This window comes from Rhinolophus hipposideros (genome assembly GCF_964194185.1).
Source record: "Rhinolophus hipposideros genome assembly, chromosome: 10".
Taxonomy (NCBI): domain Eukaryota; kingdom Metazoa; phylum Chordata; class Mammalia; order Chiroptera; family Rhinolophidae; genus Rhinolophus; species Rhinolophus hipposideros.
The window spans coordinates 59,338,228-59,357,260 of NC_138056.1; the positions used below are offsets into that span (position 1 = coordinate 59,338,228).

At 36.6% G+C, this 19,033-nt stretch overlaps 1 protein-coding gene across 4 annotated transcripts in view; it reads right to left on the reverse strand.

Moving 5' to 3' along the window:
- The window catches only part of CTSC (cathepsin C), a 37,796-nt gene that overhangs the window by 11,756 nt on the left and 7,007 nt on the right, over positions 1–19,033 (reverse strand). Inside the window, exons 3-5 of one of the 4 annotated variants that reach the window (XR_013994286.1) lie at positions 18,761–18,845; positions 6,452–6,612; positions 3,378–3,533 (exon numbers count right to left, since the gene is read on the reverse strand). Coding sequence is in view for 3 of the 4 variants with exons in the window: in XM_081064006.1 (XP_080920132.1) it covers positions 3,378–3,533; positions 6,452–6,612 (317 nt within the window). In the remaining variant the exon portion in view is untranslated. Of the gene's footprint in view, positions 1–3,377; positions 3,534–6,451; positions 6,613–13,115; positions 17,100–18,691; positions 18,846–19,033 lie in introns of those variants that run through there. The other 3 variants (XM_081064006.1, XM_081064008.1, XM_081064007.1) reach the window with 3 other exon arrangements.

The window sequence follows — 19,033 nt, forward strand, 5'->3', positions numbered from 1 at the left end:
CCCACCAACCCCCACAAAAATTCACTTCCCTCTATGCTCCCTCAACTCTTTTGTTTGAGCAATACTATTACAGTGTGGTAACATTTAGTTTTCTATTATTGTAAACTACTTGAATTTCTTATTCAACTTGACATTATCATACCACACAATTCTAATTTTTCAGTGGTTACCCAGTTGGTTTTTACCAGAGTCCAATTTAGTCACTGGCAAAAAATTATTTCTGGACTTCTTCATATCCACTGCAACTATTCTCAAGCAGTTCCCTACCTCACAAACTTCTCTTAGAGATGATACAAGTTAATGCTAGGACAAAATGGAAGAGAGATGAAATAGAGAGAGGGAAAAAAAAATCAGTCATGACAAGCAAATATAATCTTGAGAATTGTAAGGAACAGACAGAGCACACCCCATACAGAAACGTCAATCATTTTTTTCACTAAAATATTTACTAAACCAGGAACAATGTTAGAAGATGAACATGAGGTGGTCTTGACCATACGAAAGATAGCATGAAGAGACATGAAACATAGAGAAATTAACATAACAAACACAAAGATGTTATAGTAAATCTATAAAACATTCGACTTGGATAATGCCAATGGAATAACCAAGGTACACAAAAAGCTATGCACCATGGAAATTTTGCATGTAGGTCAGGGAAAAAAATAAACCAAAAATAAACCTTGGCTATCAGTTCTGAGATTTATGAATAAAAAATAGGGTACAAACAAATTTTGGAAGGAAATAAACAGTTTCTGTGATTTCACATTGAGAGGCTAAAAGATTCAATCAATAGATGTTAACTAATTGTCCTGCATACTCATATAACTAAGATTACACTAATATGAAAGATGAAAAGGAAATGAACTTTGGCAACACAATATAATTTCAGGGCAGGTATCTCAGAGTCATACCAACCTCCTAGAAATGGTCACTGCTTACCAGCTGTGTGACATCAAAGAATTTAACATAAAAAATCTACAATGCACTTCTGTTAAAATGGGTATAAGCATACCCACCTCAATGGATTATTATGAAAACAGTACTTAGAATAGTGCCTATCTCTGGTAAGTCCTTAATAAATTATTAAGCTATTAGGATGACAACTGACATCACCATCATCATCCATGTCATTAAGAGGACTAAATATGATTCTGATATACTTAAGTGACTATTTGGCACACAAGAGGCATTCAAACTTCCTTTTTTTTCACCATCTTGTAAGGCAGAATGTATGCCCATCAATGCCACAAAGCAAAACCAGTATGACAGCTAAAGCTCAATGACGTGAAAATGAAGAGAGTGAAAGAGGAATTTGGGAGACATTATACATTATTGGCTCTTACTCATTTGGGTCCAGATTCTTTAAGAATCTAGTGAAAGCTCTGGACTCAGAGAGATGCCCCCAAACAATACGTTTTTCTATAATTTCAATAGTTTCAAAAATTCCCTAAACCTCAAGTTAAGAGTCTCTTAGAGTTTCTGTTACATCAGTAGATTCTTACAACAGAACTAATTTGTATACAAAATGCTACTGAAAACCAGGCAGCTAGACCACAAACTGTGCTTCAGTATTTCCCACTTCACTCAATTCCATCTTCTTACCTTAATCCTTCTATGGAGCCTTAGCTGTCAAAGCAGGACTTCATAAAGCTAGCCATTCTCCAACACAAAAGTGGTTGGGTGGAGGGAGAGAAGAGTCCAGAACAAAAGAGTTTCTCAGATACGTGGCACATGACACGTGGCACAGCAATTGTGTCTGAGGTTCATATTTTTCAGAAGCCCCAGTCTCCCTAGGCTCAAATGCTGACAACCTCTCCTCTGATGGTCCTCTGGATTTGTGTTGAACAGGTTTCAACTTCCTGTCTCACACACATACAGGATGTCTCCTTCACTATAGTGAATCTGAGAAGGGATATATATGACGTGCTCCATTTCCCAATTTTGATTAATCAGAGCATCTTATAGACTAGGGGATTCCTTAGATTACACCTTGAGAAATATTGCATACGAGTATTTTGAGAAAAGGGCAGAATTATGAGACAATGCTCTCAGATGCAGAGGAAAAATCTCCATACAGCCTCAGAGTTGAAAAATGCCAGAGCATTAGGATTATTAGTCTACAGGTGAAAAGTTAGAGATACATTTTAGTTAGTTAACAATTAACCGATTGTGGCCTTTTCAAACATTAAAATTTGTTTCAACAGAGGCCTTTTCAAACATTAATATTTGTTTCAACAGAGGCCTATTCAAACATTAAAATTTGAACCAAGAATTCTATATGTATTAATGAAATAATCATTATACTTCTGAAATTTGGGAAATGTTTGGATGTACTAAGGGAAAAATGACCTACCTACACAATTTATTGACTCACATTAGCTCCTTATTGGTTTCTAGTTCCCTGACATTCAATTATATCAATTTCTCCTAGAACAAGGTATGGCATCACAGTAATAAGTAATATCCTTGGTTATTTAACAAATGTTAAGGGAATACATACAGACACACACACACACACACACACACACACACACACACACACACTATACTGATAGATCCAGCTGTAGTTTTGAAAGAAAAAAAAAAAAATCTACCAAATTCCTTACTATATAAATTCAAAGTATGATGACCTAATTTCCCAAAGTGAGAATACACCATGTCAGCTAAAGATGGGAAATGTCACTTCTGGGTGAAGCTAATAGAGATATATTGATAACAAGGAAACTCTTTACTGCACCTTGAAACACAGAGAGAATTCTGAGATATTTACAGGTGGCAAATTTGACAGTTATTATAAACAAGTTGAGTGGTATTTGAGGCAAAGGGAGTGGCATAAATGGAGATTATATAAAAAGAAAGTTTTAAGCAATGGTGTGCCATTGTTTAAAAGCAGGTCACAGTGCTAAATATAGTTATGGTCAAATTCATATGGTTTTAGTTACCGAGTTAAATTTATTCATTAGAAAATAGGTAGTAACACAATAATCACCGAGTATAGAAAGATGTAACAGGCGGTATTTTACAGAATGGCTAAGAATGAGGACAGGAAAGGAAAGAGACAGAACCAAAGAGACAGGAGGCAAGAGGCGATCCATAATTCAGGAAAGAGATGACAAAGCCCTAAGCCAGCATGTAGAAAATGGAAAGGAAATCACGGAAGCGGCAGATGCTGTGAAAGCGAAACCCATAAATAGGACTTGGAGAGCTTTTAGAGCATGTATGAATCGGAGAGGGAAATGGTCGGGGAAAAAAAGATAACAGAGAAAGTTTAAGTTGACCAATAAAATGGTGCGCAACCCAGGGAGAGCTGGCTGGAAGGGAGGATGGCATTCAACACAAATATCTTCATTAGTGATAGAGATGTACTTTATTACCTGGGGATTCTCCGGCCGTGGCCGCCACTTCTCCTCATCATCTCAGTCAGGGTAAGAGTCTCATATTCCATGTATGTGGTTGCAGTCCAAGACTTCTGTACAGCATTAATAGCTTTCACAAAGTCGTGATCATATTTGTAGAGCCTATTAGAATACCTGAAAACAAAATTAAGATAGTTTCAGATACTCTTCACTGATGTAAACAGACATCATTAAAATAGGCACTCTTATACTCTGGCCTAAATGGAAAGTGGTATCATCTTTCAGGAAGGCATTTTTTTTTTTTTTATATTGTAACTTCAGCACTATATTCAGATCTTCAAAATTGTCTTTATTTGGCATTTTTAGTATAAAAATTTTGCACGGTAAGAGTATCACAGTAGAAAGAGAGACATAGAACACTGAATTTCCAGTCAATGGGACAGTCAAACATCATATACACAGAACACAAAATTTAAATAAATTGAAATTATAAGATAAACTGAAATCCAATTTCAGAAAAAAAATAAAAATACTAAGGATCCCTAAACTGTCCTTAACCCTAAGGAGATGTCACTGGACTCAGTCACTTTATGTAAGGCATGCAGAACATGTTCCCATCAATCCAGCTCTGGAATCCTTGGGAGCCATGTGTGATGGCATCAGATACCCTTACAACAAATGGTAACCAATGTTTACTCTGAAAAAAATCCCCTTAATTTCGCTCTAAAGTCATCAGGCTTTTGAAATACCTCCTCTTCCTCACCCCTCATATTTTAAGCAAACTTTTGTTTACAGTACAGTTTGTGTTGATATCCTTTGCTCAAACAAAGCTGTTTTTCTGGCACCAAAGCATATTTGGGTTTGGTTCACATATAAAGAGACTCTGTCCAAAAGGCACCCTCTACTTTTGCCTAGGGAGATGCATGTATGTATGTATGTATGTCAATAGCTTGGAATTGGGATATGTCCTATGAAAACAAAAATTCGAGTTAACTAAGATATATGTATAAGGATGTTCAATGACACGCTTTTTTACTAGTGGTAGATTATAAATAACCTAAACAAATGTTCTAAGATAAGGGATTGATTAAATAAATAATGGTACTTAATTTCCTATATAGTTTATTCAGTTAAAATGTCTAGAACATTATTTAGTGATATGGAAGAGGGTTCCACTATATTAAATTAAAAAGCAGAATATCAAAGAAGTTTATACAGATACCTAACCTAAGTAACATCTTATGCATATAGTAAACTTTTCTTTCTCTTTTAATTTAGATGTTCATAGAGACCATTTTGATGTAGTCCAAGAACGTGGTAGTACTGAAAATAATAACAAAGTGCAACCACATTGATAATATTTTAATCAAAGTTCTTCCCCACTTGTTGCAAAGTGTGAAACAAAAGAGGTACCTCTTTTAAAGAGATTATAAAACTGCCTGTATCATATTTTTTACAACGAAAAACAAATTATGGGTACTTGTTTCTTAGACACAAGAGTAAATTTTAAATTGCAAATGTATGTCTTAAAATATTTTCTGCTGATGAGGTCACTATTTCATGGACTTTAAGTATCTGAGAAGCAGTAATTAGCCCTAATTCCCTCACTTTATCATAATGTGTAGCAACACATCATATGCTATGTGCATTACAATAATGACAAAGTAGGTCTTAAACACTATTATTTTTAATGTTTAAGATACAAGGAGATTACAAATAATATACATTATTGTGGGTTAGCAGGTCATTAAGAGATGAAAGACCTTGAGAGTAATTTCATCCTAAATGCTGGTTTTACAGGTGAGGCAACACAGGTTCTGAGTATTCCTTTTAGCAGCTTCTTCACTAAATGAGGCAATGTTTGAAATACCAAAAAAAGCACAATAGTACACAGTATATGCTAATTAGTACGGTGAAAAGTAAACAGTTTATTAGGAAATGTGTTGCTTAACAATCAAAAGCAATTTAAAGGCTAAATTCAAAATGGCGGTAGGGGGGATGAATGTAGTCCAACTCTATATCAGCACTTTCCCAGACAAATGCAGTTCATCCTCTTTGAACTCATGCCCCGCCTCTCTGCCACAGTCGTTCCCTGCCAGTGTGACCTGGCTTTAGATGATTTGTTCATGTACGCTTTCATTGGATTTCACAACTAAATAAAACAGAAAAGGTTACTACTCATACTTGTTTTTCTTTTCCTTCCCATACTACTAAAAGTGTGAAATCTCTTATTTGAACAGTTCACAGTTACCTAAAGTGCACCTAACTTAACAAAAACATTAACTGCATGGTATAGGCTGAATTGTGATCTCTCAAAATTCGTATGTTGAGTCCTAACCGCCAGCACCTCAGCATGTGACAAGATTTGGAGATAGAGCCTTTTAAAAACAAAGGGAAAAAGAGGTCACATGGGTAGGTCCTAACCCAATATGACTGCTGTTCTTATAAGAAGAGCTGAGGACACAGACAGAAGGATAACCATATGATGTCACAGAGAGAGGGTGGCCATTAGCAAGCCAAAGAGAGAGACCTCAGAAGAAACCAAACCTGCTAACACCTTGATCCTGGACTTCTAACTTCCGGAACTGTGAGAAAATACATTTCTGTTGTTTAAGCCATTCAGTCTGTGGTAATTTGTTATGGTAGCCTTAGCAAACAACACATACTACATAAACACTAAGAATTTTAATTTCAGTTATTTTTGCCTTATTTAAAATTTATGTTCAATTAGTATCGCCTACACTTGTTGCAACATAAACACATGTATCTACAAGTATTATGCAACATGTTTTTATATGGAAATAATAAAATGTTTTTTTCTTTATTAGTCATTGCAGCTCTATAGTCCTTTATATAAAATTTTCCTTAAAGCAATCATTGGTACGTTATTTTTGGAGTGCTTTGGAATAAAATACTTCTTCTTTCAATTACATCAGTCAAAATACTTTTCCAGTAAAGTTTTACATAACATGGCTTATGTTTCCAAGCCAAATATATTTTATATAATCAAAATAAAAATTTACATCAATTAACGTACACACATACATACTATAAAACAAAACTAAATACATCTTTCATTTGTGACAACTCACTTTTCCTGGAGACGCTCGAAATGTGCTGTGTTCACATTCTCAAAGGTAGTTTCCATCTTCTTCCCAGTGAAACAAGCCCAGTTCCGACCCAGCACATCATGCACCCACCCAATCATCGTTTCATGGCAGTAACTGGTCACCTTGCCACCCTCTTCTTTATACTGCAATCAAATAATGGAAGAAAAGGTCAAGTGAATCTGTGGTCAACTCTCAGGTCCATTTCCCTGGCTCCTATTCACGGTAAAGACACCCCCTTTTTTTGTTTCACCTTAGGGATCAGCCCCTGCCAACCAAAACCAAAACTTCACTTTACAGATTACATTCTGAGAAAATGCCCTAGAAAAGGAAGAGAAATAAATGTTTCTATGATTAGCATTGTTAGTCACCAACCAAAATTTACATAACAAAACACTTCAGGCTATGAAAGGCAAGGCAAGAAACTAACATTTTTATAGTATCTGCCACAGTCCAGGAATTTTACAAAAGTTACCTCATTTAATCCTCACAAGAAGCCCATGAGGAGGCAGGTACAAATAACTCCATTTTGCCAGGGAGAAAGTGGAAGCTCAGCTCAGGGAGGATATGTAGCTCCTACTTAAGGTAACAGAGTTGTTAAGTGACAGAAACAAAATTCTGTTGAGTCTGTCAGACTACACTTTTCCACTCAGAGAAGATCCACGCCAGCAAAACACAAGAACAAGTGATGAAAATTTCCCATATGACTAAACATAATCCTTTCTTCTGTAATCTTCCAATTTATCAGGCTATTCTGATGAGCTAAAGTAACCTGATTAATAAATATTCTCTCTATTTTATTTCACTGATATGATCCTTTGCCTTATTTCAGTGTTGACTCTGAAGAGATAAATCCAGGATGTGAACTGAGAGCCTTTGGCTCCACAGTCTAAAACCCTCATAACATCTCTTCTTGGAGGAGGGACACGTAATCCAGAATGAGAGCGTAGATTGTGGGAGGAAGAAAAATACATGTTAAGTTTCTATGAGGAAGGACTTGGGCACAATTTCAGGCATTGACTTAATATAACAGAATAAAAGCACAAAAGCAGTCAAATCAGCCCTACAGTCAGCTGTGTCTCTTTTCTTGACAAAAGTATGCAGTAGGTTGGCTCTGTCCCACAGGCTGTAGTTTGCGGACTCCCAGCCTCATATAACAAATACTACTTTACCTCCACGTGGGGGCTGGCGTATTTCTTTTTTAGGGGCCAAGCAATAAATATGTTAAGGCTTGCAGGCTATATGCCTCTGCCACAACTCTTCAACTCTGCCCCGTGATGTAAAAGGTACATAGGGAATACATAAAGGCATGAACTCAACTGTGTTCCGACAAAACTCTATTTACAAAAATAAGCCAAAAGTTTGCAAACCCCAAGTTTAGAGGACTGAAAGGGCTAAAGTACACTTAAAGATAAAATTACTTTATTGCATCTGACTATCTCTGAATTCAACTCATATTTAGTGGTAGAATTAAAAATGTATGGCCTCAGAATCCAAGAGCTGGATTTAAATCATGGGTTCACCAACCATTAAGCTGTATATCACAGGGTAAATTACTACCAGGGATGCCAAAAAAGATGTATACATTTTAAGAGATGTGATCTATGTATTATTTTTCAAAATTGAATTGAATTACAGTAGCAATGTGTAGTATGACATTCACTGAAAAGATGGCGTTAATCAAATGAATGCTAGCATCATTCATTGTATTACAGTAACAATACAGTTTTTTCGTTTCTTAAAATGTGTATACAATTTCTTGGCACCCTGTGTATAGGCTACTCTTAGGAACGTTTTGCTTCTCTCTTGGGTGTTCGTGATACTGTGAAGCCCATCTATCTACCTCTGACTAAGAATACCTTCACTAGCATGAGTTCAGCTCACCACTCCTCATGTTCCTGCTAAAGCCTCAACTTCAGGACTGGAAACACTGAAATAAAAAAGGCCTAGGATATAATCGGGCTGCGAAGGTCAAGGGTGTGTTGTGAGCAAAGGTTGATAAAATTTCTATTTATTATGCTGAACTACATGAAACTGCGATTTTTAGAGATCAAAAGAAGGTCTATGTCGGTAACCTCATGTGATGCAACCTATATCCCTCAGAGTTCTGTTCGGTGTTGCTCTTTGGCACGGGTTCTTGATCATGTTCCTTTCTCCCCTGTCACATGTCAGTCAGACAGGCCAGGTGTAGTTAAGCCAGTGCTCCGCCCATCACTGCTGTTTTAGAAAGCAGTCTGACAAGGCTTTAAGAGCTCTTGAAAAAAATAAAATAATAAAAAAAAAGCTCTTGAGATCCACCTTACAGAAATCGTCAAATACACATAAATGAAAAAAAAAAAAAAGGCTGAACACAGAAGACACATATCGCAGTACAACAGAAAAGTTAAAAACAAGAGTAAGAACAAAAGCATGGCCCAAATTGTCAAGCCTAAAAATGATTAAGTACATTAATAATTCAAAGGAATATTATATAACATTTTAAATAATATGAACACTATAAGAGAGAGGTGAGCACACTAAGGCAGGGGAAGGCTGCCTGCTTTTAGTTTTATTAGAACACAGCTAGACCCCTTTTTTATATTTTATTTGTGGCTGCTTTTGCTATAGCAACAGAAATGAGTAGCTGCTACAAAAACCATTCAGGCCCACAAAGTCTAAAATATTTACTATCTGGCCCTCTAACAAGAAGTTTGCTAAACCCGCTATAGAAAAACAAAAAGAGAACACCCATGATATATATATATATATATATATATATATATATATATATATATAAATATCAGGAGGAAAAAATACAGGATAGTATTTAAGTTGAATGCAAACATGTAATTTTTTTTTTATAAAACATGATTTTTTTAAAAATGGAAATGAAAGGTGAAATGAGTCTTTGGGTGGGATCTTCTTGGTTATTTACCAAATGGAGATTGTTATATAAATTTTATGAAATTAATCACTTTTGAAAATACTCTTATCTCCTAAGAATGAGACTTATAACCTACAAAGTCCTAGAAGAGAACATCCATGAGGGATGACCCAGATGTTACTAGAGCCTGCTACCTTTGATCTGTCGGGTATTATGATTACGCTTCCTAAAGAAAATCATTTATAAAACATATTTTGTATTTCGCTAAGCTCTTCCATTCATTTATCAAATATTCATTAATCATATATTATTTCCCAGGCATCTTGCAAAGTGCTATTATGCACATACACAGATATTGATGTGGCCCCAGCCCTTAAGAAGTTCAGAATTCAATGAAGGAAACAAACATGTAAATAATTCATTACAGCAGCATGTGGTTCAGCAAGCTAACCATGCTTAGAGAAGCCCGGGAAACTTCCCCATCTAAGCAGAAATTTAGATCACAGATGAAATGACTTTGCCAACATTTCAAGAGTTAGGGGCATTCAGAGCAAAATAGACGGGGCCCCATGTTTCTCATCAGTGCGGTTTTGCTAATTGGCACAACTGAGTCATAATGATAAGCATGATGGCTTACACCCAATGAATTCCCCTATGAGGGGAAGGCTGGCTTGCTATTTTTAGAGGGGTGGGCGGGGAAATGACTGCAGCATGACTGATTTTGCTGCAGTCCCTTATCATTCATATTTGCTCAAGGACTCTGCACTCCTCATCAGCAGTGCTACAGCACTATGGGCCCTTGACATTTACCTATCGATTCATACTTTATAAACAAATCACAGATTACTTATAAATCTTAGAGGATCAAGAAAACATAGATAATATTGTCTCAAGGTACAAAACAGAAGATACCTAAAGGAGGTGGTCTAGGATTTAAAATCAAGGACTCTTAGAACCAAGCATTCTTCCCAATACTGTGCACCATTTCTTCATACATTTTGTCAAGAGCTAGAGAAGTAAATATATAGGTTAACTGCCAGAATACTGACAGCAGATACCTAGAATCCATGCAGCAATGGCTTAAAACTCAGTTTGCAAAGGGTTTCCATGTATATCATTTGGACCTCACAATGATTTGTTGGGATAATAGGCATTATTCTTCTCAAGGGGGGAAAAAAGAAAGTGGCTTTGCAAAGTTAAGCAGAGAAGAAAGAATTCAAATATGGATTCATAGGTTACCAGGATCACTGCTTTATCCATTCTTTCCCCTCAAAAAAAAGTTGGTCAAGATTAATGAATTGACTCTTATAAGTGAGGTCCAAATTGTTGCCAAGGCCCTTTAACAGCAGCCTAAATTCTCTAGCAGTACACTGGTCACTTCCCACTGTTCAGGTATCCATGTTGCCTTGGCAAGTTCAGTCTTTTTGCCATTTTTGCCAAGGGTTTTTGATGCAGAGATAAAAGACATCGTCTTCAGGCTTCACTGCCTAAAGTAGATTCAGCTTTGCCACTTCCTGGCCGTGTGATCCCAAGCAAGTTACTTATCCTCTTTGTACTTTCTATTTCCTCATCTATAAAATCAGAATGATGATAATAGACTCCACCTCAGAGGGTCTGTTTTACGTATACTAACCCATTTAATTTTCACAGCAGCCTATGGGGTTAATTTTTCCACACAAAAGAATAAGCACTGTGGGAACAGGATTTTTGTTTATTCAGTAACTAGGAAACTATGCGGCATTAGGAAACAGTTAGTTATTGAATGAGTGAATGGATAATGAATAATAGAAAAGAACAACAAATGTCAAGTCTTATTTCAACAATAACACAGAAACTCAGAAGAGATACAAAATTTAAAATTCACAGTAGTGTGGTGCTGCCATGATGCCAGAGACCAAATTCTGACTGACAGTGTTACTTCAGAAATGGCAATTTTCCTCTCCAAACCTCAGGTTCTGTCTCAGTAAATTAATGTTGACATAGAAGTTCCAAAATATCCCTTCAAGCTTCCTAACTGCAGTCCTTACATCTGCGGATTTTCTATTCAATATTCATAAAGCCAGGTAAATAATTCTTAATTTAGACACACTCCTTATTTTATATATTTAGAGTATTTATATACCTAAGTAATCGTAAATAATCCTAAAAAATTACAACTGTTTCTGTTGTTTTAACTCAAGCAAAGGTACAAGAGAAGTTATCCATTTGGGTACCATTTCTGATACAGTAAATTGATAGAATTATTTTCTATTTAAAATTTTTGTTTTATATCATTCTGCAGTTTTCCCAATCAAAAGTAATTCGGTCTTTACTAGAATCTGAAACTACCTTATAAAAGGAAGGACAGGGCTGTAACACCACTGTACAGGACAGCTTCAACTTTGGCGAAAAGAGGCATTTGCCACTCCAGAAGCCAAGTACTTTACCTTAATTTGAGAGGACCAACCACACACTGTGCCCGTTACCTTCTTGATTTGAATGTTCTCAGGGTATGTCATTTTTCCTGCTATTTTGAAATATTCCTTATGTGATTTTTGACATTATTACCAATTAAGAAGTTGAAGTCTTGGCTACACTATCCAGCTTGAAATGTTGCCAATCCCCCTCCACGCCCCGTGCCCCAAGGGTTTTATTTCTTTTATATAAAGATCAGTTTCTCAATACTTCCTTGCACAAATGAGGTAATTTAAGTTTGTATTAATTTATGCCAATTTCTACTGCAGCAAATAGTTTGAAAAAACATCTAAAGAACCTCCAAACCACAGCACTTACATTTAGAAAACCACTAGGCTTCAGTAACTATCCAATTGCTTCTTCAAAATTACCATTGGGTTGCCAACCATTCACAAAACTGCCCTTCTGCAATTTCCCACTCATTTTATCAACTATTTAATTAGATCTACCTAGTAATTAACCAATTGAAAAAGAACAGGTTGGGATATTTTAGAACTTAAGTTATCACAGCTTTTTCAACTGCTTTTTGACACATAGAGGGGAGAAAAATCACTCACACTTTATTCGAGTGTTCACCTGATTAATAATATACTTACAAAAATTTGGAAGATTATTTACTTTATGTAATATGCTGGCTATGAGACAAATGCAGTTTAGTAAAAAAGGACTTTGCCCTTTAAGTCTTTGTTCTGGGGCCGGCCTGGTGGCTCAGACAGTTGGAGCACCGTGCTCCTAACGCTGAAGACTGCCGGTTCGATTCCCCCATGGGCCAGTGGGCTCTCAACCACAAGGTTGCGGGTTCGACTCCCGCAAGGGATGGTGGGCTGTGCCCCCTATAACTAACAATGGCAACTGGACCTGGAACTGAGCTGCACCCTCCACAGCTGAGATTGAAAGGATAACAACTTGACTTGGAAAAAGCCCTGGAAGTACACACTGTTCCCCAATAAAGTCCTGTTCCCCTTCCCCAATAAAATCTTTAAAAATTTTTTTTTAAATCTTTGTTCTGCCACTTAATTATGTAACCTTGAGCTAGTCACAACTAAGAAGCCTCAATTTCTTCATCAGATAATGGCAATGATAGCTACTTCACTGGATTTATCATGAAGGATAAAAATAACATTCAAGTTTAAAGAGTTTAAAATTTTATGAAACACTAAACAAGTACCAATATAAACACTACCATGTTACCATGAGGGATACAAAACTTTATCCATGTCATCAAAGAATTCATACTCTAACCCAAACCGTCAACTGAGCAGTTGATGTGGGTCCTATCTTGTCAAAAGGTGACTTCCAAAGTGAAATGAAAAAATAATTCACTGGACTATTGAGAAGAAAATATCATAATTTCTATTTTCATTTTTAATATACATGGTATGATCACAAAATACAGTGAATATTTAAATAAAAAATTTGTTACAGTAGAAGATACATTGTCATGAATCTTTCTCAAAACACTCCCCCTTGCTCCAAACCCACTTATCCCATCATTCTTGCCACTTTCTGAAGCAGTTCTGGAAGTCGTCTTTCATGAATGTCTTCAGTTGTGCTGTTGTGGCTGCCTCAGTGTTCTGAATCAATTCAAAACATTTTCCTTTCATGGTCATTTCAACTTTGGGCAAAAGCCAGCAGAAGTTGCATGGTGCCAGATCCGATGACTAAGGTGGATAAGGACACACTGTAATGTTTTTATTTGACAGAAATTATCATACCAGAAGAGGTGTGACACAGAGCATTGTCATGATGGAGGATGAAGTAAAGACACTCAGGAAAGCGGACTTCCAGAACTGCTTCAGAAATGGCAGGAACGATGGCCTTGGTTTACTATATTTATATTGCAGTCAGGTCTGGAGTAAAGCCATTAGAAGGCAACAAAAGAGAACAAGGCACATTTTACCAAATTGGTATTTTGCCAAACCCATCCAAGAGCATCACATCTTTCTTCAGGAAGAAACGAACTTTCCTACATCAGTTTCAAGGATTTTCTCTAGTTTTGCTGCCTACTAACTAAACTGAAGCATTTATTTTAAAAGTTGACTTTTAATGAATTGTGAAACTACCAGGAAACTGTCACAAAGGTTGCAACCAAACAACTCCAGCATTTTACTGAAGGAATTGGCAGCTAGATTTAAATGTAATAATGGAGGGTAATAAATTTATTTATTTCCAGTGTTGAAAGGACATTCAGTTAGAACTAAAATATATGTTGCAGAACTAGCTAAGAATACAGTAATTTACTACCCAGCAAAGTAGCCAAAGTCCCTTGGCTCATTCATCACTTACTCACAAACTTTTTAACTTAATTTTCAATTAGGGTTGACATACAATATTACATTACTTTTAGGTGTACAACTTAGTGATTAGACATTTCTATAACTTACGAAATGATCACCTCAAGAAGTTTAGTACCCATCTGACACCAAGTAGTTAATACAATATTGACTGTATCCCCTATGATGTGCTTTACATCCCTGGCTCATAAACTGTTAAAACTGTGAGGTTGGAAGAAATCTTAGAGTTCATCTAATCTATCTGTTGGCTGGTGTTTCTCGCTGTAGTTAATAGGAATGGGGCATAACCTACAGCATTCCAGGCTTGTTGATTCTCCAGGCTTTGGGGAATCACTGTCATCATGAAGCTCACCATTTTCTGTCAGCTAACTTAGTTTTCAGGAATTCAGAAAGTTGACTCTTTTTAATTTTGAGCCCTATTTTGGCCTCTACAGCCTCACACAAAAATTAGAACATAAACAGAATAAAATTTAAAAGAATTCTCTGTTTTCTATAAAATTATCCTATAAATATGGCCTGAGAGTCTACCATAGGCTCACAAAGATAACAATACTTCCAGAAACATGTCAATAAAATAGGACAATACAATAATATATTATTAAATTTTCTTTCTTTTACAAATGTTTATTGAAACCCTATTATTCATCACATTGTGCTCTATTGATCATACTGTGATATACATGGGGCATAAAATGGTCAGTAATACAGAGTTGATCCTTGCTCACGGAGTCTGAAGACCAGATGAGCGGACAAATAGGCAATTACAACAGAGAATGCTAAGCAGTACTATATTGTGAGGACTTCTAACACATACATCTGCGATTTGTACCCACCAGTCTTCTCTTCTTCCATAATCAAAATAAACACTTAGATTCAAAGTTACTCAGAGAAACAACAACAACAAAATCAGTTTAGTAGAGGGAATTTAACATTTTATAATACACTTTTATACACATTGGTTCCTTTGTCAGTATTTACACCCTGAAAATCAGTATGACAATATACAACTCTCTTAGAACTCTGGAGGCAGGTAACCTGACATATTTTAGTGCGAAAGCAAAAATATAAACATAGCACCAGTCCTGATTTGTGTTTCTAGAACCCTAGGAATTAATTATTTGTAAGCTGGCATTACTTGTAGAAAGTCTTTGAAAAGACAAGAGAATGTGGTTAATTTTCCAAGCACCTATAAAGTTCTATGTTCATTAGGTGCTAAAGATATATAGGTAAACAAATATTTTCAGTGTGGAAGAACATGAAGACATGCTATGAAATCAGTCCATTACAGGAAGTTAGTACTACCACAGCAGAGGTGTCTGCAAAGCATAATGGGAAGCAAAATTATGGCATTTCTCCTACTAATGGACTTGGAGAAGGTGGCATCAAGGTCCTGAGTGATGAAGAATTACCAGGTCCAGAGGTAGAAAGAAGGAAGTATCCAGGCAGAAGTTGTCAGCTGTACTGTTTCTTCATCTTTATAGGGTATAGCCTTCCCAGAATCGCAGACCAGTACCTTTCAGGTGGTATAAAAAGTTATCTGAACCAAGCAAGTCAAAATGGCAGCCTGCTGGTTAGAGAAAGATTCCTCCATTCAAGCAGGGATGCAGGAGGGGAGTCCTCCTGGACAGTATGAATTAGGTGTAGCCCCACATTTTCAGTTTACCAAGGCTGATATCAATCAGCACGGAAAAACTGAGGAGGAAACTAGTCCATTGTGTAGCAGGAAAGAGCTAAATGATAGTAATCAGTGTGAACAATGGTGTTATTAAGAGACACGAATTTGGCAAAGGTATGTAAGTTGCACTTCATTTGAAGTTTACAAAGCTCTGCTTCCAATTTGGGGGACTACAAAGGGAAGGAGGAGGTAATTTTTTTGTCTTGAATGACAGGCCCCTGGCTGAGGAAAGAAAATGAGTTGCCTCATTTCGTAAGGAAACCTAGGCTTCAAGCCGATTCTTCTCATTTTCCACAGAAGCCAATGCAGTGCATATTCTATTCCATAAAACTAACATTTGTGATGCTTACAGCCTGGGATTCTGCAGAAAATCTACCCAAATGTGACTCCAACTACCTGTACTGCTTTGTGCAATGGCTTGTCTTTCACTCTTTAGCCACAAGGAAATCCGTAAGGTTGAAAGACTAGCCCTTCTCATTTAACAAGCTGTATGAGCTTAAGCATTGTATGAGATTAATTATCCCTATGTCTAAAATGAAGCTAGTGATATTTACTTTATAGGGGTTTTGTACGGTAAAGTACCTCAAGTTCTTAGCAGAAGGCTGGCAACTAATCTAAAACAAACAAACAAATGTATTCATCATACCCTCTTTCTGGCCAGGGATACTGCAGGCCTATACTCTACAAAAAGGTATCCTTCAGCAGTTTGGCCTATCACAGAAAACCTCTTCACCCCCAACATGTCCTCCACAGGTCCATCTTTCCAGCAATAACATATCTGCACCTCAAGGTATCCTGAAGCCTTATTTCCTCCTTACGATAGGTGCTGGGGTTCCTCAAGGTCATTAGAAAAAGAGAAAGCATTCAGGAAGATAATTTAACTGTGAACAAAATTTGCACCGTCAATAAAATGAAACACAAAATTCCAATCCTAGCCAGATCGGAAAAATTATTTCAATAGAAGAGTATTCAAAAGAGGGAAAAAAAAAAGAAACTTGTGTCGAGTGTTGTTCCTTTCATTCAAAGGCTGAATGGTGAAGCCACCTAAAACGTCCAGGTTATTTTTCCTTTCTCCTGCGTAGCCTCTGGTTGTTCACATTCCAAAATGGTGGTGGCTGCTTTCCATGGAAATGTTCAGGAGGGCAGCTGCCTTGGAGGTAGGTCACCAGGACGCCTCTGCATTTTACATGCACATACAGACTCCAGAAGGGCCTGAAGCTGCTACGAGCCTGCTAGCTGTTAGAGGTAGGTAGATCCAGGGCTGCACGCTGCTCTGCCTCTTAGCCCCAAAGCCTGTTTTGGGCTGTGGTTTTAAAAGAGCCCTTCAACAGATGCTCTATTTAATAACTACAAGACAATAAAAACTGGAGTTAATAAGCCAACAAGGATCATACTGTCTCTTAAAAATGTTTAATCATATTAATGTCTTTTAAGTAAAAAACAAAATGTCAGTACTAGTAGTTGAGATGCTGGTATTTCTTTTTTTTTAATGCGATTTAAGACATTCACAAAAAGCCACCATTCTCAATAGTAAAATGTTTAAGCAACATGTATTGCGCATGCAGCCAACAGGTTTGAGAAGCACATGCAGATGCATTTGAAATTAATTGCCATTATATAAACCTAACAGAATCATGAAACGTACTTAAGAAACAGGCTACTCTAGCAACCTAGATACCTTAACATGTGTATCTTACAAATTCTAAACGCAGGCTTAGGGCTGCTTGGATCCCATTTCTAGGTATGAAGCTATTTTGTCCCATTTAAGAGCAAATGTTAGGGACTATCTTTTCTACTGGCAGAGGTGTCTCCATAATTAGAAGGAAGAGAGAATTTTAAGCCAGAATTGCATAACCTGCATTCTGAGACTATCTTATTTTTTGTAATGAAAAAATGGTGAATTTATTTTGGGAAAGTTTCCTATTATACCTTCCGCCTAAGCTATCACCATATAATATAGTAAAGATTCTGAGAGGTTCTGAAGTAAATGAAATTATTTAATGCAATCTACACTTACTCAAATACCAGCAAAGAATTCAGAAAAAACAGCTTATTAATTTCAGCTCTAATTTTCACTTTGACATTTTACTAGTGGCTGTCTGGAACGATCTCTAAAACTTAACAAGATGAAATGGTATAGCTGGTGAGCGATCCTACCAGGCAGATGTGTGGACCGCTGTTGGCCCATTAAACAGTTGGCAAATGCTGGTATAGGAAAAGGCTATAGCCAGTTCCATTTTTCATATCTCATTCTTACGTAAGAGCTAAGTAAAAGAGGACGGGAAAGGGGGGGAAATGTTGTGTTAAAATGCAAGGAAGGTTAAATCCCCATCAACTTTACTCTCTAACCACCCATTTTTCCATCAAAATCTGGACATCTAAATTTATGGATCCAATGAGAGCAATAATTTAAAGATCTATTCTGAAAGCAATGAGGCAAATGTAAAGAGTTAAAAAAAAAAAAATCTGCTTCCAGTCAATATTTTATGTGTTGAGAAGGAGCCATTTAAAAAAAAAAAAAGAAAAAAGATGGGTAATAGTGACAGGTATGTCAATTTTTCTGGAGAGCCACCTTCTCTACTGGAAGGCAGACTTAAAATACTGTGACTTCACGTGGTTCCCCCACGAGTCTTTTTAGGGAAAAAAAAAAAAAAAAAAGAGTAACATGAGGCAGCATAGCTACATCGAGGATGCGAACTGAATCTGGGCCAATCTTTTCTTAACTGGGTCTTTACCTTTCTGGGGTCATGTCTATTTATGTTGTGAGCATCATACCTGAGAGAGTTAACCTGATGTGTGCATACAGAACGTGCTAAAGTAAAACAATCACTCACACAAAATAGTGCAAGCATGTAAGAGGTAGCAAATAAGCAGGCTCAAGCAAGAAATCTCCAAGAAAACCATAATCTCTCCAGTCTGGTCTCCATTTCGTTATTGAATAAATAAACACCAGGAGGAGAAAAGCTTGGTTTTAATAAGAAAGTTAAAAATATTTTAATGGTGCTCACCCAGTTTGTTCCTGTGATGTGGCAAATCATATATTCCCACAGTTCCCAGTTGCATGAACAACTGACTGACAAAATCAGTGACATCCTATGAAGAGTTTACAATGGTAAACTGAGTCATTATGCTGAGATTAAACATTATGAAAGAAAACAAAAGCCATAGTTAAGCATGCATTAAGTGCTAAACTTCTCATACTTTCCCTCAATTGAAACACTCTTAGAAGTAAACCTGGAGGTGTTTAAAGAAAAACCCTAACCTTTGTGTACTGAACATAC